At 37.0% G+C, this 24,359-nt stretch overlaps 1 protein-coding gene across 2 annotated transcripts in view; it reads left to right on the top strand.

Moving 5' to 3' along the window:
• LOC148821799 (disco-interacting protein 2 homolog A) overlaps window positions 1–24,359 on the top strand; it is a 254,394-nt gene that overhangs the window by 218,217 nt on the left and 11,818 nt on the right. The window contains exons 30-34 of one of the 2 annotated variants that reach the window (XM_088931049.1): window positions 8,462–8,592; window positions 9,163–9,331; window positions 9,808–9,978; window positions 13,010–13,039; window positions 21,502–21,563. In XM_088931049.1, the coding sequence (XP_088787175.1) occupies window positions 8,462–8,592; window positions 9,163–9,331; window positions 9,808–9,978; window positions 13,010–13,039; window positions 21,502–21,563 (563 nt within the window). The remainder of the gene's footprint in view (window positions 1–8,461; window positions 8,593–9,162; window positions 9,332–9,807; window positions 9,979–13,009; window positions 13,040–21,501; window positions 21,564–24,359) is intronic. The other variant, XM_088931048.1, reaches the window with a different exon arrangement.

The following is a 24,359-nucleotide window of genomic DNA, read 5'->3' as shown; positions in this document are numbered from 1 at the left end:
CGATGCATAAAATATTTATGCATAATTTAAATATTTATGATGAAGGTGGAAGGTTGTGTACTTTTGTCCAACTGAGCAATCTTGCTTTCATTAAAATATACCAACTTTTTAATGTTGTAATCTTTTTAACATGCTGTAATAAACAGTTTAAAATTATTAAAAGTCTAAAGAGTATACAACTTAAATTCTTAATTGGAAAAAGATTGTCCCTCAGCAGTGACTGGGATTCAAAAGCGGGCGTTTTCTGGTGACAGCTCAAATGCTGTATATGAGATGTTTAGCTTTATTAGCTCCACCTGGCGGTTTTTCAAGGTGCTTCCGGATACTATTATCATATTTCAATTTGCATTAGGTATTTGTGTACTTCGCGCATTTTGAATGGCTGGATCTGTACAAACATTAAAACTGGACCATCTGGATCAATCAAGGACCTTTCTAAGGATTTTAATTGTTTGAATTCTCCCCTTTCAATACAATACAGCCACTGTTGCTTGCACAGAAATTCTCAAAGTACTTCAGTCGGAATGTTAACTTGATAGGGTGGATGCTAGACTTCCTAACTATCAGCTCTCAACAGGTTAACCACATGTAACCGAATGCAAGACTTTGATGCTCAAACTGTTTAGGTAGGAAGTGGAATACTTTGTGTATTTTTTCTTTAAAGTACCGAGACCAGCCATATACAGTTTACATAATATGTTTATGTTCCTAAATTAATATCGTTTATGACCTTTGGAGGTGTTATGCTCCTCTTCTTTTTATGCTCAGCTACTAAAATTTCCCTTTAGTTGTAAAATTCCATACAAATATTCAATACTCAGCGGATTAAAACATACACAGTAAAGAGATTAAATGATTAAATCCGTTTCACTAACAACCAATGCACCACAAGTGCCCCTGTCGGTCATTTTGGCCAGCCAGTCACGTACCACGGTACAACGCAGTGAACTGTGGGTAATTGCATGTGGTATGGGGTTGTACCATGCATTTTGAATGGCAGCATCTGTATGTGTGTCGACAGACGTCTGAAAAATTGAATGCAGCATTGGAGATAACTCAGTGCTTACTGGAGTGACTGTGAGTGTGCATGTGTATTTTCAGTTTTTGGGGGAGTTATGATCTCTAATACCCTTAAATGAGACATGAATATCGCCAGTATCATAAAAAAAGCATGGCAGAGAAAGTACCTCTTACACCAACTGGAAAACTTTGGTGTCTCTCAGCCATTTCTAACACAGTTTTACAGAGCCATTTACTTCACTCAGGATGGTGCTGCCTTAAAACCAGAACCACATGGTATTTTTGTGTGTGGTATATGTAGAATGTTTTTGCAGCAATGAATGTTTTACATTAAATTTACTTAGTGAATAAAGGTGATTCTGATTATGAATTCTCTTTTGTGAATTTAGGACCAGCTGCCTTATGAATATGGGCTTTAGAATGTTTAAACAATCATCAAAAGTATCAGGTACATGGTAAAAAACAAATGTACAGTAGTTCATTTGAATACTGAAGTTCCTTATCTGTTGCTATCAGTTTCCGGATTGAGGACATTCCCATCCTTTTCTTCTTGCTGTCCCACAGTCTTATAGGGTTTTTATCTTTGAATGTACCCTACAGATGCTTCTGTGCATTCCCCCTTTTGTGTTTCCCTTTATTTTCTATGTTGGAATAATTGACTTATCAAAAATTTACAAAAATGTATGTCATCTAAGGTTTCTTTGTAAACCACATCCCAGTGTGTGTACTAAAAACATGCTTTAAGTTCTTCCGTACTTTCCTGTATCCTGTGGATCAGATGGTTTTGTAGGGTTACCTGAACCTCCAGTCAATAATGTACATATTCTGGGAGAATAGCACATGTGACTAAACCTTAGACCTTGTTGTAAGCATTTTCAACCTCAAGATGCATACCATGTGTCCTTGGTTAAAGAAACACCAAGAGCATGTGATCTAGTGATAATCACCACAACAATCCTTATATGACCATGTCCTCTGAAAACACAGCCAGATTAATGTGGTAATTAACACAATGCTTAACAACCCAAATTCAACACAGTGGTGAGGTTGATCTGCATGAATTCAAATCAGAATGGCTTCTGTTTATTAAAATAGGTTTAGTAGAAATAGCATTAATACAAACAAAGACTTGGAAAGTGATGAGGAAATGGATGAAAATAAAGAATTATAAAAGTGTAAGTTGCTGAAATATAGAACAGGTAAGTGTTAATAAACTCTAATTCTATCTGAGACAAAAGGCATTAAAGTACATTAAGTTCTCATTAAGATAACCATTTTTACGCTATCAAGTATTGAACCAAAGCACAAGGTGAATGCAACCTATTCCTTTCAGAGGTGTGCAAATGAGAGAGCCTGGTATGTTCCTATTGCTTATATTCTGAATAGTAATAATAATAATTGCTTACACTTATATAGCGCTTTTCTGGACACTCCACTCAAAGCGCTTTACAGGTAATGGGGACTCCCCTCCACCACCACCAATGTGCAGGTGAGGATTATAATAGTGAGTAGGCATCACCTGATCCATGGTGTTATGACCATGCTCAGGAGCTGATCCAGCGTTAGGGAATGAAATAAGTGATGTGATAACAGCACTTCAAGCAGTCTTTTATCAATGTGGAATGAAGGATGATATTTTATTGGGTCATAGTTCTGATTTGCTGCACAAGCAACAGGAGGGGGTTGTACCCCATTTATCCACTAGAGGGGTGACTTGGTTTTCCAAACTGGGACCCTATATTGATGTGAATGGATCAGAATAATCTGTTTTCTAAATTCTAAATCCTTTCAGTAATGCCTGTTACTATCAGAATGTTTCATTTGTTTTATTATTAATTGCTCTTTAAGACCAAACAAGTGATATCTACGGGCATTTTTTTCTTGAGGTTTAATGCAATTGCTTATATTTCTTCTCAGTATAACCATGTGATTTCTTTATTTAATATCAGTAGAACAGCAAAACATGGTGTTCATGCTACATAGGATATATATATATGGATGATTTTAAGTTATGTTTGCTCAGTTTCTTAACAATAGTTCTTCATTGCATTCCTTGCTAAGTAGTGTCCTCAAATGTATGGCCTTGTCTCTGGTGTTAGTGAATCTATTCTCTTGATTTGAGAATCACCAGGCCTTCTTTGTTCTTATTATCCTACTTTATCCTTCTTAACATGCAGCAAATCTTTTTTGTAGCATTATTTTGTTCTCCTTTGTTGTAATTTCCATTTTGTGATATGATTAAATGGCTTGGTGGTCTGTGTGTACGCATACGCACTTGTGGCAAGTTGGCTCATTCTTTGAGCATCTAGGAGAAGAAGTGCACTAAAAGTGCACTGCACGCCACTGTTAAAATGTACTACTACTCCTAACAGACGTTAGTAGTAGCATTGGGCTTTTATACTATTATAAATTAAAATCAATTAATTTTGGCCTTTATAACTTTGAATGTAAAATCATTATTTAGGCTATTGGTGGTCTCCGTTTTTCATTTGAAGGCAGACTTATGTAATCATTTTGTATGTTTTTTTTTAGTAGAAAGGTGTCATCAGTGTGTAATTTATCAATTATAGGTATTACTTATCACTTAGGTTGTTCAAGTAGGTAGCTGCGTCAGCATGCGTAGCCTGCAAAGGAACAAGTAAAGGTTTATTCCATGCTGAAAAGAAAAGAAACAGTGTTTCGACTGTGGAGCCTTCTTGGGGTGTCGAATAAAGCTTTACTTGTTCCTTTGTAGCCTACACATGCTGACGCAGCTACTGTACCTACTTGAACTACTTCAGCCTACTTCTGCTGCAACCCACTATGCCTTCTGCTAAATCTTTCTCTAGATTTTTTCGGCATTCCTTCTCCTCCTCCCTTCTACTTGCCCCCTTCTTTCACCAAACCAGTATTCTGTCTCTTCTCAGTGATCTGTTCCAAGACCAGGCTTTCAAACCACCTCCTACTCCTTTACAGATATTGTCATTATAATATCATTCCTAAAGGATTTCATCTGAAATTTAACACTTTTTCCTTTAACGTTGACACCTCTCAGAGACTTCTACAACAATTTTTGAGAAAATAATACTTCCTACCATTTTCTCCCTCAATCAACAGATTACCCTTTCTGACAACAACATCAAATAAGTTAAGGAATTTTTAACAGCTAACAGCTAACAGCTACACATCATCTTCCCTTTATAATGAACCTCATCAGATCCCTCAACTCCAAGCTTTACTAGTTCCTTCCTGCAGAGAAGGATAAAAAACTCAATCATCTACAGAAAAAAATTATCAACACCCCCACTACCTCCACTAATCCTAACCTTGTTGTTATTATACCTCAGACCTTTCCCTTTCACAGGATGAGCAATTACTTTTCACTTAATCACTTATCAGTATTAGGTTAATTTATTAATTTATCACTTATCAGTTTTTAAGTTTAAAAGCTATAAGAAGAAATGATACAGAAAGATGATGCAGAGTGATTTCATAGTCTCATGTCTGTAACATATATTTCCAAAATATAGATTTATTAAAAATATAATGTTCTGTTTAATTTAAACCTTTTTAGCAAACCGACTGTTATTTTAGTTATCATAGATGGCATCCATAGACCATAGATGGCATCTATGCTGCTTTTTACCCATGTGAGTGAGCCTCAGGAATATGATTTAATGGTAGATGATATATTGTGAAGTCAGGATACTTAAATAAATTCAATCTTTTTATGTTTATGAGTAAGCTGGCATTGTAAGGTATGATGTGTAAAAACATTAGAATAATTCTTGTTTGGTTGTTTTAGTTTATTTACAAATTTATTCTTTAACTGCAAGCTGAACTCTATTCAGCATGTGAAACAAAAAACGAATGGTAAAGAATTATTCTTGTCTGGTTCAACAAGGTTTGAGTTGTACTAAGCTAGGGCCTGGTGCACTATATCCCTGTTTAGCTGGCCTGAATTTCTATAGTGGGAGCCTGTTGTTCTCTTTCAGTGGTCCCATCTCACTGTCTGATTTGGTTTCTCACTGTGTTGGCAAAAGGGAGGGCCTGGGGGCAGGGTGTGACCTGGTTGGGGCAGGTGGACCACCTTTCCAATTCTCTGTCCTTCATCAGACTGTTTCAGAATACTAAAGTCTGCATCTACTCAGTGAGGCCCCACTTTGTGTCTGAACTTTGGAGCACTACCCATGCTCAAGATTATCGTAGCAGAACACACCCCTGCATAGCAGTTGATGTGAACTCTTCTTTTTTATGAAAGTCACTGTGTTTATTCACCTGTGAGCTGATACATTCCACTGGTTTTCTGAGGAGGAAGACAATACATGCTCCCTGTTACACCTATTCCTTAGGCCAAGTTGTGAATTTGGCTATGAGATCAGAGGCAGGACCTGTTGAACCCAAGTGTGGAATCCTGTTGTCTGTCTAAGGAGCTTGGGTGACACTCTAGTGTGTTAGACCCCTTTCTCAATTAACCACATGACATTGGTAAATCAAGCTGGAGATGTATTTATTGCAATAAAGTAAGGAGGACAGACAAAGTTATAACATGTTAAACTCATCTCAGCTTTTAGTCTTAAAGATGAGAAAAAGTTTCATACAAAAACACACATTTATGTCGGTAGCAGTTTGTAACCATATAATGTGTAAAAAAGGTCAGAAAGCTATACATTTAGGTCATCCTTGAGCAGTTAACAAAGATCATAATCGGCTCCTTTCTGTTGATAAGATCCTTTCTGTTGCTGAATCACATGTAGGATACATGAGTTACACCTCTCCACCAACCAGGAGGGTAAAAAAAACAGTAAAACAGTTCTTGAGGACCTAATTGTTAACTCCTAACAATCATAGGTTCCTTTAAGTGTCTTTGTCATTTTCTGCCCCCAGCGCTTTCTTCATTTTCCCAGTTTTGTTCTGCTTTCATTTCCTTTCTTCCTCAGTCTTGGGAAGGAGACTTGAATTGCATCTCCTTGCTGGAGTTCTTTCTGATGGCAGTGGTACAGCCCCTACTGCCACCAAAGTTTTTCCTCCTCCTGCTCCATGTTTAATTGGCTATGGGGAAAAGGAAGGCTCACTATGTTTGACCCATGCCACACCAAATCTTGTACATCCATCCTGTCATGTTCAGTCAGAGTAATCTGAATGCATTTTGCATAGTATTGTTTCCTAGGTATTTTACTTCTTTTTCTTGGCTGATACCATGTTGTTTTGACCAGTTTTCTCTCCATCTCCTTCTCCATTCCTGTGTAATGTCTCTTTATGGCATATTCAGACCTGTTTGTTATTTGTTTCCAGTGTTCTTTCATTCATGTCTCAGTGTTCTTCAGCTGGAGACTATGATTGGTCTTTTAGGAAATAAGGTGATACAGGGTCTTGTTTGTTGTCCTGTATCTCTAATATTTTCGCTTATGTCTTAAACTGTGTTGTTTGTTCAGGGGACTGTCTCATTTACCTTTTTGACTTGTTTCCGAAGGTGTGCTTTTGACCCAAGTTTCTTCAGCTCTCCTGTTCTATTTCAGAATCGTGCTGTTTTTCACCCCTCCTCTCCACTCTTTATTTTTCTCTTTTCCTCTTCCTTTTCTATAACTTACTCCTTCCTCTAATGTCATCTAATAGATCAGCCTGTTTGATCCTCACAGTTTCATCCTGTACGATGACAAGACAGGGACTGGTAACAGCTCATTGACCTTATTGTGGTTGTTCCCCTAATTCATAAAATGACATTTCAAAACATATATTTTTCTGTTTTGGTAGTATTTGCATATGTAATTCACTCTTTTGCAGATCTAGATAGTACTTAGCAAGTGATTCTGGCTCTTATTAAGAAGCTTTTTAGTTTTTTTTGTGATTTTCTGATTAATATTTTGTACTGTCAGTTTAGACTACCACAGGAGCTGCAGCAGGAAGCAGACATTTTTTTCAGTGTTTATAAAGCGTTTCTACTGTTTTTTTCACCTCCTTGACCTGTTACTCGTGTGTTTCGTTCTTTAAAAATGGCAGTATTCTCATAGTGCTCATTATCAAACATTTTGATAGTTCTTACTTCCATTAATGGATAATACTTCCATTATCACTGCACTGTTTGCATATGAAATTGTTTTAGACTGCTAGGTCCCTTTCTTAAACTTCATTGTTTTTTTATTTCACTTTATTAGCCATATACAATTTCTTGCATTAGAAATTTGTCTTTTTGCATACCCCAGCTTGCTCTCCATGAGACACAGGCACACAGACAGGGAGAGAGAAGCTTGCAATTCTCCAGTCAGCCAATTATATTTGTTACCCCTGGTGCAGTTGGGGTTAAGGGCCTTGCTCAGAGGCCCAATGGAGTAGGATTCCTCTGCTGGCCCTGGGATTTGAACTGGCAACCTTCCAGCCACAGGAGCAGATCCTTAGCCACAGTGCCACCGCTCCGCCTGTGTTCATATTATTCTGTTTTGTGAACAAAACACAACTGTCTTGTGTTGTGTTTCTGTGGTATTTATAAATATGTTTTCCAGTTTGAAATCCTTGAGTTTTATTACATTTGTTACACTTGATATTGCATTCTCTAATTCTGCTTTTATATTGGTGATTATTAAATTATAATAAAAAGTACACATTTTCCAAAACTAAATTGAGTATTGATAATTTTCATATCTGATCCATAACAGCTCATTTGGGTAGAGCTGTTTAGAAACCGGTTTTGATGGCATTAAGCAGACAAGAAATCACATGACACCTAGTAATCTTTTTAATTCACCCTTCCTGTGCTTCTACTGCTCCTTAATGCACAGAGTAGTAGAAGTTACTCTCTGTAGTCATACTCTTAGAAGTTGGCCGTGAAGCGGTAACTGCATTTGTACCACTTTAAAGCAAAAATGTAATGAGTGTTTAGTTTTGAGAATTAAATTCCAGGGTAATTGATGTACATTTTTTAAACTGATTGAATTTTTAACAGAAAGCTTTTGTTTCAAAACTAGTTATGTCACACAATGAAATAAACTATTTTTTTCTGGCACCTGATTGGGGCTGTATGAACAGTACTTTGCTGACTTTATTTCCAAATGTTCTTCTGAGTCACAGGTTACATGTCCAGGAAGTTTATTAATTACTACTATAACTTTATGTTCATTTGATAACGTGATCGTGTTTTTAACAAGTCTCACTTGTGGTATTATTATGTCTTGTCTTAATTCTGAGAAAGAAAGACACATGCTAACATAATTGTTAGTTAAACAAAAACATGAGCAACCAGAATGGCAATAAGATAATTGTAACTTAATACATGCAGTTATTTTTTCCATAAAATTACTGCCAACAACAAGTTGCGGAAGGTAAAAAGATTCTAAAATGTAAGATGTCACACCCCCTCCTCCTGTCTCTACCTCTGTGTAACTATCAAGCGCATAACGTGCACAAAGGGACTCTGGTCACAGAAGCAGGACAAGCTGACTGTGTTTTTTTTCTGCTTCTTCCTCAGATGTCCCATGCTGCCACTAGTGCCTTGTGTCGCTCCATCAAGCTGCAGTGTGAACTGTACCCCTCTCGCCAGATTGCCATCTGTTTGGACCCTTACTGTGGTCTGGGCTTTGCTCTGTGGTGCCTGTGCAGGTGAGCAGGATCTTCATTTCTTTACCAACACTCAGACAAGTGCTAAGTGGGCACTAAGTTAGTTTTTTTTCTCTATTGCAGGGAAAACAGACAACATTTTCTAGTTTTCTTTTACATTTTCCTAGGAAAAATTGTACAAGAATAAACCTCTGCTTATTCCATTTTCTAACTACTTTATCCAATATAAATTATGTACATAGGGTCGGAGGGGAGCTAGAGTCTATCCCAGCAAGCAACAGACTCAAGTCAGGTTACCCAATGGATGGGATGTCTGTCCATTGTAGGGAACACAGAGATACAAGGATGCATAATCACTCCAGGGCCAATTTTCAGAGAAACCAGTTAATCATACCAGCATGTCTTTGGACTGAGGGAGGAAACAAATGTGAACACGTGGGGAACATACAAAATGCATGCAGATAGCAACCGAGGTCCAGAATTGAACAAAGGGCCTCAGCTCTGTCAATTCTGATACAATCACCTCAGTGTCAGTCAAGTGTGTGTGATATTATATTTGGGTGCTTTCAATGACATTGTGTCCATAAAGTTTACTTTTGTCATTTCACACAGTGTGTACTCTGGTCATCAGTCCATCCTGGTCCCCCCACTGGAGCTGGAAACGAATGTGTCTCTATGGCTGTCGGCGGTCAGTCAGTACAAAGTGCGGGTCACCTTCTGCTCCTATTCAGTCATGGAAATGTGCACCAAAGGCCTTGGCTCGCAAACTGATGCTCTCAGGGTCAGTCTTTCTTTATACCTTTGCTGCTCTGTAATTCATTCAGTAATATTTGCAGTAGATCCAATGGCTTTAAAGCTTTTGTTCTGAGTATAGTCTTTTTCAAATTTAAGATATATTTCACTGGACTTTAAAAAAAGACTTAGCACACGCTTGTGAATTCTGTATTTAACAAGTCTGGTTATTAGCTCTAATGAAGTGCCTGAATTTGTTACATGTAAACTATAAATTGTTTGACACTTTCTCCATGCACCTTAATACTATGTTCCTCTGTATTTCTTATTCATAAAAGACTGACTTAGCCTGAAGTTTTAATGTTTGATACATGTCTGAAACATCATACTGATGTTGTCTTATTTTTTAATTAAGATATAATTTTTTTGGTTTGTGGGTAACCAAGCCTAAACTCTTCTCTAAAAAGAAAAGATATGCCATCTGTTCTGCACCTGTTTGTGACCCAGTCTTTCCTGTGTGTGTAGAGCCGTGGGGTGAACCTGGCTTGTGTGAGGACATGTATGGTGGTGGCGGAGGAACGGCCCCGAATAGCACTCACGCAGTCTTTCTCCAAGCTCTTCAAGGACCTGGGTCTGTCTGCCCGTGCTGTGAGCACCACCTTTGGTTGCCGCGTCAACGTTGCAATTTGTCTGCAGGTGAGTGCTTCTCCACAGGAGCTGGGGCGGCAGGCTTCAGATGAGAATCAGGAAAGGAGAGTCAGAAATGTGGAGTCTTACTTTTAGTAAAAGCTGTGTTTCAAGTTGTATGGGTGTTAATTAATCTCACCCTTTGACTCCAATATCAATATGTATACATCTATTTGCTGTTCTGTGTTGGTGCTTTTTAGAAACCATGTTCTTTTTGTAGGTATTCCTGCGTTTTTTTCCTTTGAGTACAGTTGCACAGTTTTCACATTGGCAAGGTTTCCATTTTTTAAGCTGTCAGTTAATCTTCAATGTATTAAATATCTCCTTTCTAAGTCATTTGCCAGTAAAAGCTTTAACCAGATGACCAAGGATTTAATTGGAGCTATTTGATTAGATAATAATTAAATTGAGATGCCTTGGCTAGTTTTCTCCCCCAGCAATAGTGAAAGTATATTCCTAAGCTTTATTCCATGCTGAAAAGTGAAGAAAAGAAACAACATTTTAGCTGTGAAGCCTTCTTCGGGTATTTGAACCCAATGAAAGAAGGGTCCACAGCAAAAACATTGTATTTCTTTTCTTTTCAGCATGGAATAAGCCTTTTCTTGTTCCTTTGCAGCCTGTGCATGCTGATGCAGCTACCTAGTTGTATTACTCAGCTTGGTTAAAAGCTTTTTTCTTTTTATTCAAGTAACTGCATTACACTATATTTAGAAAATATTCTTTTCATGCATTAAAGCTGGACAAACCATTGTTGGTGTCTTAGATTGTTTACTCTTATGTATCTTTTTCTGTCACCTTTCAGAAGGGGAAGATAATTGACCCTTGTAATTAAGGTGTAGACACACACTCATACCACATACAGGCCTTTCTGTCACATGATTATTCTTATCAGGAGCAGTGTTCAGTGGGCACCTGCTTTAGTGTGGTTACACTTGCCTTGGACAACCAATCAGTCATAGCTAATGCTCCTCCTGATTCATGTTCATTAATCTTGTTTTGGTAACAATTCCATGTTTTCGTATTTCTATTGTTTCACTGGTGCTCCACAATTGATCTCCACGTTCAATCCAAAACTGAAATCCATTGATTTTGTTCCATCAAACATCATTTTCATTGTTTTCTCTTTTTTTATAAAACGTATTTTTTTACCTTTAATAGACAGTTACAGTGCCTATAGAAAGTATTCACCCCCCTTGGACTTTTTCACATTTTATTGTGTTACAGCATAGAACCATGATGTATTTAACTGAGAATTTTGCCACTCATCAACACAAAGTACTCTATAATGGCAAAGTAAAATAAAATCCAGACATTTTACTAAATTAATTTAAAATAAAAAAACAAAATAATTGAATGCATAAGTATTCACCCCCCACCAGGGTTAATACTTGGTAAGACCACCTTTGGCAGCAATTACAGCTATGAGGCTCTTTGGGTAAGTCTCTATCAGTGTTGCACATCTTGACACTGGAATTTTTGCCCATTCTTCTTGGCAAAATTGCTCAAGCTCTATTAATTCGGATGGGGACAGTTTGTTAACAGCAATATTTAAGTCATTCCACAGATGCTCAATTGAATTAAGGTCTGGGCTTTGACTGGGCGACTCCAGGGCATTAACCATTTTGGTTTTAAGCCACACCAGTGTGGCTTTTTCTGTATGTTTCGGGTCATTGTCCTGTTGGAAGTGCTCTTGAGGATTGCAACATGTTTTCCTCCAGGATTTTTCTGTACTTAGCTCCATCCATTTTTCCTTCTATCTTTATGAGTTTTCCAGTCCCTGCCGCAGAGAAGCATCTCCAAATCATGATGCTGCCACCACCATGCTTCACTGTAGGGATGGTGTTCTCAGTGTGATAAGCTGTGTTAGGTTTGCACCAAACATAATTTTGGTTCAATTTTGGTCTCATCAGACAATAGAATCTTCCTACAAATTGTTGAGTCTCTCACTTGCCTTTGGGCAAACTCCAGCTGAGATATGTTATGAGTTTTTTTCAACAAATGCTTTCTTCTTGCCACCCTTCCAAACAAGCCAGATTTATGAAGTATGCTTGCTGTTGTTGTCTCATGCACAGTTTCTCCCATCTCTGTCAGGACTGTAACTCCAACTCCATGGAAGACTGTAACTCCTTTAGAGTTGCCGTAGGCCTCTTGGTGGCCTCCCTTACTACAGCTACAGTCAGTTTTGGAGGATGTTTAGTTCTGGGCAGATTCACAGTTGTTCCATATTTTCTCACCTTTTTAATGATGGACTTGACTGTGCTTCGAGGTATATTCAATGCCTTGGAAAGTTTCTTATATCCCTGCCCTGACTGTATTATTTAAGAACCTTGTCTCGGATCTGCTTGGAATGTTCCTTGGTCTTCATGGTGTACTATTTCCTTGGAAATGCACTAAATGGGGAAGCTGCCAGACACAGGTGTATTTATTCTGAAATCATGTTAAACACCTCAACTGCACACAGGTGGACTCCAGTCAAGTAATTATGTGACTTGGAGAAGAGAGTTGGTTACTTCAGAGGTAATTTAGGTGTGTCAAACCAAGGGGGTTAGTACTTATGCGTTTTATTATTTTATTTTATTATTTTTAATTAATTTAGTAAAATGTCTGGATTTTTTTACTTTGACATTATAGAGTACTTTGTGTTGATGAGTGGCAAAAATTCTCAGTTAAATACATCATGGTTCCATGCTGTAACACAATCAAATGTGAGGGGGGTGTAGACTTTCTATAGGCACTGTATGTTTTTATGGTTTTAATATTTTTACTCACCTCTTCTGTACAGCACCCTGTATGTTGTAAAATAAGACCTTTCCTACAGATACCATTAAGAAGATAAGAAGTAATTGTGTTCTCCTTTTTGTCTGATCCCCCAGTCTTACTTTTCTATTTTTGTTTTATGTTCATGGTACCTGTGTTTGTCTCTCTGGTGCCTTCCTGTCTGTCTGTCCATCTGTGCACACTGTCTGTGTGGACTCCCTGTGGGTCTCTCTCACTCTCTCTCCCTGGCCTGTCTCATCTCTGGGTCTGCTCCTTTTGTCAGCCTAACAGGCTGGGGAATCTGGCTGAGCAGGTACAGTGACGCCTGAGAGTGACTGGGGAGTGGATTGTGTGATGTTGACTATGTTTTTTTAATATAATTATGTGGGTTACGGTTTATTACTGGTAAATATCTAAACCTTTTTTCACCTTTTATAAAACTTATTATAGAACTTAAGATTACCTATCCACTCAATTGTGAACAAAATCCTTCAAAAATATATTTTAAAGTAATTTTAAGTTACTGAACTTGATTAGTTATACAGTACCTATTGTAGAAATGACTGGTTCATTTTAACTCCATTTTTGTTTGTAGATTCTCATTAGCCTAATTAGGCAATATCCTGGAGTTAAGATTAACTTATTTTTCATATTAAGAAAAACATTACTAATGAGATGAAAGTTGTGAGTGTTAGATTAAAGGATAAAACTTCATTGTGCCCCATTAGCTGGCAAACTTTGCACATCTTTGCATATCAGAAAATATGGTAATTAGACAAAAGCTTGACTGTTGCCTAGTGCATAGTGATAGGTGAAGGAACCACACCTCTAAGGTCTTTTACCTCATGTGTCCCTGATTGATAAACTGTCAGTGCGCTTACAGATGCGGTCATTCAAAATGTGTGGTAAAACCCCATACTGCACGAAATTATCTGCAGTTTAGCGCATTATACCGCAGTATGTGATTAGCTGGCCAAAATGACCCGACATGCGGCATTCGTGCCGCATTGGTTGTTAGTAAAACGATTGCTTCCTTTAATCTCTTTAACTGTGCATGTTTAAATCCGCTTGATATTGAATACTAATATGGAATGTTATAACTAAAGGGAAATTTTAGTAGCTGAGCATTAAAAGAAGAGGAGCATAACGTGTCTGAAAGTCATAAACTATATTAATTTAGGAATATAAACATATTATGTAAACTGTATATAGCTGGTATTGGTAGTTTAAATAAAAAATACACACCAGTATTCCACTTTCATTATCATTTTAAGCATCAAAGTCTTTCATTTGGTAATATACTGTGGCTATTTTGGAAAGGTTTTCATGTGCTCCTTCTGACTATATTAAGTTTATATACTTTATAAAACGTTATAATGTTTTAACCTTTTCTATAAATAATTGCGCTAATTATTGCAGTAAAAAAAAGAAAACTTATGGAATCGCATATCTAAAGAAATTAATAGCAATATTATTATATTCATATAGCTCAAATTATTACCGTAGTACACTTTCTTTGTAAACATCTGCATCAGTTTGACTCATTCACCCACGATTACTTGAAAACTTTTTGCCTGCCCTTTTCAGCTACAGCTTAAGTTGTTAAGCAGTGCGTTGGTGTAATGGCTTAGGTGTGTGCCTTGCATGCTGGAAGTTGGGGGTTCAAACCCAGCTTTCGCTTGAGTTTTCTTTTTACAAATAAACATTTCTTTGAAAAACTAAAATAGCAAATATTATGGACACTATATTGACATTTTTTTTATATTTCTAAATATTGCAGCATGCTCGAAACTAAGTGATTTATTAATAACAACGAATAATTTCAAACTGCTACTGTACTGCCACTACAGTATAGCTTGTGGGAAATACATTTATACATACTGTACAGTATGTTGAAACCATACCAGGACAGTGAAGACGTGTTACACCTTCAAGTAAGCCAGTCACTGTTGTTTACTATGTTGAGACGAGGTTGTGTAACTCTGCGGAAATTATTCTGTACACTGAAGAGTTATAGAGCAGACATGTTGTGTATCACCTCATACACTTGTTAAAATGTTCCAATTTTGATGCAATACAGCAATGTAGTCAAAAGGAACATGTTTCCAAAATAACCACAAGTGAACGAGTTGAGGGTTTTGATAATAATAGAGAAATCATAACAATGACCCCGTGTTGTTTCATGCTAATCATGCATACCCAACTGTGAAAGAAGGACACTTAAATCGACACGAAAATACTTTATTTTTTCATCAACAAAAGGTAACACCGTTCTCTCCTTTAAATGTATTATTTTGTTGCTGCACAGACTGTTAAACCACAGGAAAAGAGCGCCTCTTTCTTCAAAGCATTTAGTTGATCTGATCACATATTTGTTTCCAATTATGCAAAGTAAGTTTTGAGACTCTCCGATACACCATGCCTATAATGGGTTCCCGGAGATTGCAAGGCAAGGCCCTTTTGCTTCTGGACCCATCGAAATGTGTCCACCCCCAGTAAATTTCAAAATTCACAAAATTACAAAACAGAAGGGCGGCGTAACGGTCAGCTCTGGCTTTCCCATCTATGCCGATGCACTGCATGTACAATCTCCCCTCCTTCACTTGACTGATAGGCAAAAGTTGGATATCTGGGACCAGTTGCACTGGCACCTTTGAATTCTGCTGTGTAGATGGTGCGTCCTGATCAAATGGTTTCCTTGCATCTAATGATAATATTGCATTGTCAGGCACCCCTTTCTTTTCATATGCAATGTTGAGTACCCTTCTAATATTGCGGAATGCTTGCCTATCCTTAACAAATCCATTTTGATCTCTATGAACTAATTGAGGCAAAAGATTCTCTAGTCTTTTTGCCAGAACTTTACACAAAATCTTTGTGTCATTATTGATCAGTTGTATGAGTCTGTATGACCCCCGTTCTAATGGTGATTTTCTGGGTTTTAGTAACAGTGTAATTAATGTATGATTTAATAAAGGAGGCAGAGTTCCATTATTATATGACTCTTGGTACATGTCCATAAGCGGCTGAATTAGTTTACTTTTAAATATTTTATAGATTTCTATAGGGATGCCATAGGGCCCTGGTATCTTTCCTCCATTCATATTGACAATGGCTTCAGACAGCTCATCAACCTTAAAGTTATCCTCTAAACCTGCAAATAAATCCTCCTCTAGATGAGGAAGCTCCAGAGTATCTAAAAAGTCTGACTGCTGGGGCTGGCAGGCCTCTGAATAGTCTGATCTATATAGAGTCTCATAATAACATTAAAACGGCACTATTTATCTCTGTTGGATCAGCTATAAGATTTCCGTCATTAGACTGAATGGCATTTACTGCTCTCGAACAAGTAATAGGTTTATTCCATGCTGAAAAAAAGAAGAAGTAAAACACAACGTTTCGGCCATGGAGCCTTCTTCAGGTGTCACCTACCCTGCAGTTACGCAGCTACCCACCTGAACATTTATTGCTCTCTCTGATTTTTCTGTTTGATGCGCCAAGCCAATAATTTGCCAGCTCTTTCTCCCTGTTCATAATAACTTTGTTTCAGTCGCAGTAAACTTTTTGCTGCCTGATTTGTTGATAATTTAGTATAGAGGGCTTTTACTTTATTCAATTCAGGAATTAATTCAAAGCAGCTATTTGAAAATATTTTGCCTTCTAGTTCTTTTACTCTGTTATCTAATCTTTTCATTTCGAGTTGGGAGGCTTTAAATTTAGATCTTGTATAGCTAATTGTATAGCTTGTATATTTATTTTCAAATAAAGCCAGCAGCCATATCACCCTGCAACTCACAACTGGCAACCCACTGAAGCTAAGCAGGTGTGAGCTTGGTCAGTACCTGGATGGGAGACCTCCTGGGAAAAACTAAGATTACTGCTGGAAGAGGTGTTAGTGGGGCCAGCAGGGGGCGCTCACCCTGTGGTCCACATGGGTCCTAATGCCCCAATATAGTGATGGGGACACTATACTGTAAAACAGGCGCCGTCCTTCGGATCAGACGTAAAACCGAGGTCCTGACTCTCTGTGGTCATTAAAAATCCCAGGGCGTTTCTCGAAAAGAGTAGGGGTGTAACCCCGGCGTCCTGGCCGAATTTCCCATTGGCACTTATCATTTGTTCCATAAACGTTTACTAGATTAAGTTTAACAGAAAGCAGTTCACACTGGATAATTACATACCTCCCTAAACGGTCACATGTTGTATCTTTTACTTGTAGGGGAATTGATCTGTGTATAAGAGTAATGACTCCTCTTGCCCAAGAGTTACTCGAGGCAAAAAACACCTGTCGTGGCCATCTCTTGCGTACTCTATCTATGTCCTCAGACATTAAATGGGTTTCCTGGAGAAAAACTATTTTAAATTTTGATTGTCTTATACTATTCATAACTTGTTTTAACTTAATAAGTTTATTTAAGCCTCTAACATTCCATGATGTAAACTGTATTTCAAAAGGCACCGCCATTGCAGCAACATAAATAATGTATTATTAGAATTGTACCATCTTTGTTACGCTCACTGCTGATAATAGTAATCCTACATTTTAAGATGTATTTACATTCAGAATGAAGAACAAAATAAACCTTGCAAACACCCGTAGAAAGAAAAATGCAACCAAACAGAAAAAACATTGGAACATCGAAAAAAAAAATACTTCCCCAATCGAGCTACGTGACGCTTCCCCCCTACCCATTCCCTTTCCAGCAAGACCTGGCTGTGGAGCCTGTCTGGTCCTTGTTATTAAGGAAAAGCTCTAGCCTGTTTTAATAGTCTGGGCCGAGCCCCTGTAAATCACATTTACTAAAAAAAACACTAAATGAAACAGATCAATAATATCTTAATGAAAACCAGTCCAACACCGGTTGTCTTGAACATTACACAGAATAAAAAGAATTTTAAAGTATACAGCATTATAAATTTAACAAGAAAGCAAATACTGTAGTCAGTCCGACTGAAATTAAGATCACCAAAGAACCTTTCTTTCAGTAGCTAAGCACTGTACAATACTATACACTAAGGCTATAAAAGAAACTGCAAAGCCATACTCATCCCTCATCTGTCACTTTTCATTTTTTAACTTCTGAACGAGTTTCTGTGCCTCCGACGGGCTATCAAAGGTGCTAAGTTTTTTCTTGTATGTCACACAAAATATTGCAGGGTAGATGATCCCGTATCTGAGTTCCTTCTTCACCGCATCAAACCTCATCCGTTTTCGGTGAAGCTCTGCTGAAATATCCGGGAAGTATTCGTTGATTTTCAACCATTATTGTCCCCCCTGTCTCCTGATGCTTTCATGACCTGAACCTTGTCGCTATAGTAAAAAAATTTTATTGTAACAGCCTTTGGGAAGGATCTTGACGGGTCTTCGTTGATTTGGCCAATTCTATGTGCCCTCTCAGTGACCAGGGGGGCAGAAAAGACATCGTCGCCCAGCACCTCAGGGAGCCACTTTAGTAGAAAGGCACACGTCTTTACCCTTTTTCTTTTCTGGTAGGCCTACAAGTTGCAGGTTTGATCGGCAACAACAATTTTCTAAATCATCCAAAGTTAGTGCCTTTACAGTCTCGTCCGGCCGTTCTGTCTTGCTTCACAGAGCACTGATGTCATCCTCGTTGGTGCTAATTCGTTCCTCTGCTTCTGTTATCCGTGTAGTCTGAATTTTCAGCTCCCCTTGGATTCCTTGGATAGCATTTAGGATGCCATCAAACTTCGCAGTAAAGTCCTCTTTCATAGAGCGAATGGCATTCAGAATTTTGTTTGATTCTCGCTGTTGCTTCGGACTGTCCACTATTACTCCCTCTTCATCTGCATTCCCTTTAGCCTCGCTCTGTGAGTCCAGTTTTGGCTGTTTTTTAACTTGTTTGATCATTTTCGTTGCCATATGGTCTTAAGTCCGTTATATAAACTGATATATAAGTTTGAATGTCATGAAGTGGTTTTATTCAAAGAATTAACTCAAACTATTATAGCGGGGCTCTGACTAACGCCTGCTCAGCTCCGCTCCATAACCTGATCTCCACTATAGCTTTATTTAATTGAGCAGAAAGTCATTTTGCTCTTACAAGTGGCTCTGTTAAGCAGTTTGTGTTAATACATCACACTCTTTTGAACGAGTTTTAATCAACTTGCGCTTTTCCTTCCCCCCTGGTGCGAGGTGACAATGCAGGAAACTGTTTTTTTATTTTATAAAAAGAGTGTGAGTGTGTGAACATTGAGTGACCACTGGGGCATACAGTGAGACTAATACAGTGAGATTACTGAGATGGATAGTTTTAATAAATATGTTGACAAATATCTGAATTTTTGCAAGATAAAATTTTATCCAGCGCTGAATCAACTAACGTGACCTTGTCCCCCCCGTGAGGTTTAGTTGGCAATGTAGTGACCATAGAGTGTTTTAATACACTGAACAGTATAACAGTATAGAGCAAGTATGTTGTTTTTTCATGTTTGTAATCGCTATTCTTGGAAGTACATTTTGTATTCAGTTTGCTTCTGTGTGTTAGCTGTTGTGTTAGCTGGTGGGCAAACGTTCGAGGTGAAAATTCATCCACAAGGAGTGCAGAGAAGACCGCACCAAACTTTTTCGGGTCTGCATGTCGCTCAAGCCATTTCTCTTTGACACTTTCTTTAGTCATAGAGGTGGGGAGATGCCTCCCCCCTCCCCCCTCCCTCTGCCTGCCTCACCTGTTCCCATTTTTAACCATTCTATGTCTGAATCGCAGGGGGTGAGAGAGAAAAAAAGTTAACCCTGGTCTTTGGATATTCAGATTTAACGCATGTTTGAACACAGTCTTGCAAATTAATGTTTTTACAAGATGTGTCAAATCACGATCTTTAAACCTGTAGGTTGCAGGCTCTGTGTCATTTGTTCACAAAGTTATTGACATCTGAAACATCATGTTTCATAAATAGGTATTTTAATAAGCGAAGCTTATGAAAACCGAAGAAAAAAATGACTTTGAAAAAAATACAAGGAGCTTGAAATTATTATTATTATTAAATTAATACTGTTGATAATGACCAGACACACTATTATAGTTTCAGTGGTATTTTTAATACCGCTTTGTTATTCTCGATTTTAATTACAATATATACGATTTTGTTTTAAGGCTCAGGGCGTCTGTTAAATTGCCCCACTGAATAAAGTGTTTTGAATTAAACTGGTTGAACATTTGACAGTATTCATGTTTGCTAATTCATGTTTTTATTTCATTATCAATATAACTTAACATTGAATATGTTATAATATATCAAAAAACGTTAATATATATATTATATTATAATATATATTATAGTGTACATAATACTGCGTGAATGAGTCAAATTAAAAATAAAACATGTTTACAAAGAACATGGATTACAGTAATACTACCAGCTATATAAATGCTTATATTAAGATCCTTAAATTAATATTGTTATTAATTTCTTTAGATACGCGATTCCATATTATATTCCCTATTTAGAATATTCGAAAAAGTATGAGGTTTTTTACTGCAATAACGAGCGCAAGTATTCATAGAAAAGGTTAATCACTTAACTTTGAACGTGTTGTGATATTAAGAAATATCAACAAATTCAATATAATGTCAATAATATTTACTATTTCAAAGAAATGTTTATTTGTTAAAAGAAAACACATGGCAAGAGCTGGGTTCGAGCCACCGACCTCCAGCATGCAAGTCAGAGGCCTTAGCCATTATACCAACACCCTGTTTGAGAACTTGAGCTATAACTGAACAGGGCAGGCAAAAAGTTTCCAAGTAATCGCGAGTGAATGAGTCAAATTGAAGCAGATATTTACAAAGAAAGTGTACTGCAGTAATAATTTGAGCTATATGAATATAATAATATTGCTTTCTTTAGATATGCGATTCCATATTTTATTCCCTAATAATCAAATTCTAAAAAGTATGTGTTTTTTTACTGCGATAACGAGAGTAAGTATTCACAGAAATGGTTAAAACATTATAACTTTTTACAAAGTATATAAACTTAATATAGTCAGAAGGAGCACGTAAAAACCTTTCCAAAATAACCACAGTATGTAACCGAATGAAAGACTTTGATGCTTAAAATGTTTAGGAAGAAAGTGGGATACTGCTGTGTATTTTTTATTTAAACTACCAATACCAGCCATATACAGTTTACATAATATGTTTATGTTCCTAAATTAATATAGTTTATGATCATCAGACACGTTATGCTCCTCTTCTTTTTATGCTCAGCTACTAAAATTTCCCTTTAGGTGTAAAATTCCATATTCATATTCAATATTAAGGAGATTAAACATGCACAGTAAAGAGATTAAGTGATCAATAGTTTTTCTAACAACCAATGCCCCTGTCGGTCATTTTGGCCAGCCAATGAACTGTAGATAATTTTGTGCGGCAGGGGGTTGTACCGTGCATTTTAAATGAATGCATCTGTACCTCACACCTAAAGATTTATACGTACATACATATGGTACTTTTAGTAAATAGACATAAGCAGTATCATTGTGTAAATATAAATTTTAAAATGTGTTAGATTATTTTATTCTTGTTAGTTTTTGTGGTTTTGTTTGCATGCTAACACAGTGATTCAGTGCTGCCTTTCTCTTTCATTTAATTTATAATGTGAACAGGAATATTACTGTTTGTTAAGTGGTGATGGACAGAGAAGGAGATATGTCCTATGTCACAGCTGCAGTGCTTGTCTTCACAATTTTAAATGGGAACTTGCTTATGGAGTCTTCGTTTTTCATTTCATTTTACATTCTTTGTGTCCTTCCAGGGTACAGCAGGTCCAGACCCTACTATTGTGTATTTAGACATGAGAGCGCTCCGTCATGACAGGTGTGTTTCTAACATATTTTAACTTTTATTTCTTGCCAAGTTCCCTTAGCTGTTGAAGAATCAAATAATTATTGCAGCTTATAACTGAATGAACAAGAAACAAATAACAGAAGCATGCGCATGTCATGAATTTCTACAAACATTTCCTTTAGTTTTTTATTACATTAACCTGGTATTTATTATTATAAGTGCAGCACTATGGTATTGTTAATCCATCCATTTTCCAACCGCTTTATCCACTCCAGGGTTTGGGGAAGCCGGAGCCTATCCCGGCAAGCAACGGGCACAAGGCAGGATACACCCTGGACTGGATGCCAGTCTATCACAGGACAGACACAGGCATAAACACAGACACACTTATATCAGGGCTAGTTTTCCCAGGTAATTAGCCTACCACTCTGTCTTTGGACAGTGGAAGGAAACCAGAGCACCCGGAGGAAACCCACACTAGCAGAGGGAGATCTTACAGACTCCATGCAGCTAGGACCTCAGGAATTAAACCCAGTGACCCAGCTCTGCAAGGCAGCAATGTAACCATTGCGCTACCATGCTGCCTCTACTGCAATATAAAAACAGCACGTTAATAACAGATAAGAAATTAAGTTATGCTGCTAGTGGGAAGAGGTCAGGGGTGTGAACGGAGCGGTAGTACCAGCCACCCCCTTCCCACTTAACCAATTTACTCCCCTACTCCTGAGGCTTTTCTAGTTCTCTTTCTTCGCATTTCTTTTGTTATCATTTTAGGGAGACACGTGAAAACCTAGAGTGTGATAACTCTAGAGGGGATCACTTAGTTTTTTACATAATTTAAAATTTCTTGTAACACTCACAGACACAGACACAGACTGCTTACATTTGTGAAACACAAGATAAATGATTCTGTACAGTAGTACTAATCTCCACATAGTATTGTCACCTGTAAGTTGTATATTTTGCATCTAAACATTAAATAAAGGAAATAATTTATTGTAAACCAGTATGATAATTATATTATTAATATTATTTATATTCATATTATATTACTTTAACATGTCTCTAACAAAGCATTCAAATTTAAAAAATGCTTGCTCTTTTTCATCTAAAATTTTGAAAGTTGTTTTGAAGTAAATACAAGTACGTATGTAGCCATTCAAAATGTGCGGTAAAACCCCATACCGCAGGTTTTTAGCTACTGGCAGCCGCGGTACGTGATTTGCTGGCCAAAGATAATTGACAGGTGGCACTTGTGGTGCATTAGTTGAGAGCTGCAGGGAGATATGGCTGCTGGCTAAAGAAATTAATAACAATATTAATTTAAGGATCTAAATATAATATATTTATATAGCTGGTAGTATTACTGTAGTCCACTTTGTAAATGTGTTTTATTTTTTCTTTGACTCATCCACCCATGATTACTTTTGGAACATTAAAAGCTGTTCGTTTCAGCTGTGTTTCTAAGTGACCCCTTGATGCAGTGGGTTTGGTGGATAGGTGTCCCTCTAGGAGATCTAGGTTCAATTCCTGCTTAGGGCACAAGTTTTCTTCTAACAAACAAAGACTTCTTTTTAAGAAATAAAATAGTAAATATGATGTACACTATATTAAAAATTATTTATTGTTTTTTATATATCACAAAGTTTTCAATGTTAAATGATATTAGTAATGAAATAAAAATGTGAATGAGCAAATGTGAATACTGTCAACAGTGGGAGTAAAAACCAGTTCAACCAGTTTAATTCAATTCAATTCAAAATACTTTGTTCTGGGGGGCTATTTACCACAAGCCTTTACAACAAGCCTTAAAACTAAATCAAATATATTATAATTATAATCAAGAATAACAAAGTGGTATTAAAAAGACCACTGAAACTATAATAATGTATCTGATCATTATAAACAGTATTAATTTCTTAATAATAAATAATTATTTCAAACTTCTTGTATCTTTTTCAGAGTCATTTGTTTTCTCCAGTTTTCATAACCTTCACTTTCTTATTAAAACAGCTATTTATGAGACACAAATGTTTCAGATAACTTTGCGAAAAATCACACAAAGCCTTCAAACCACAGGCATTTTAAAGATCACGATTTGTGAAAATTTTCACAGCTTTTATTTAAACAATATCTAGTACCTTGTTGCATTTTTAGAGACCTTAGTTTGAATCAAGCAGATCCCAGGTGTAAGCGAGTTAATAACGCGAGAATGCATTATACTACATTTTTTTATGCATCAGTTGAAGCATTCTCAAGTCTCTCAAAAACATAAAAAATATAATATAATATTGCATGGCACGATGGGCAACTGATTCTTTTAATTTTTAAAGAAAATCAAAAATAAGAAACAGTAACGTGTCCCTGCCTAAATTAACGTGTCCCTGCCTAAATTGGACATTGCATGACTTTAAAGGCCATAAAAACTGGGTTTAGATAGTTAAAAAACACAAAAAAATTCCATGTGATCATCTAAGAATCTTCGTGTAAGCTTCGTGCAGTAAGTTTCATAAGTATAATAATAAACTTTTTTTACATATCCAACTGAGCAATCTTGCTTTTATAAAATGGAGCTTTCACTGCTTCACCTGCCAGTTTTACAAAATAGTGCAGTATTTCTAAAAAGCTGTGGTACTCTGCAGACACCGAACTGCAAACTTCTGCAGTAACCCCCGTGCATTCTGATTGGCTGGATCTGTATTTATCTATTTTCTCTTTTCCTTGCATTTGCTGTATTATCTCATCTGACTTTTAGACTTTTTTTTATTAGCAGAAAACAGAGAGCAAATTTTACTATAGAAAACTACATCCAGTCTTTTAAGATTA

Source organism: Atractosteus spatula, chromosome 13 (genome assembly GCF_055471065.1).
Source record: "Atractosteus spatula isolate fAtrSpa1 chromosome 13, fAtrSpa1.hap1, whole genome shotgun sequence".
Classification (NCBI taxonomy): Eukaryota; Metazoa; Chordata; class Actinopteri; order Semionotiformes; family Lepisosteidae; genus Atractosteus; species Atractosteus spatula.
This window is presented reverse-complemented; position numbering and strand designations above follow the sequence as displayed.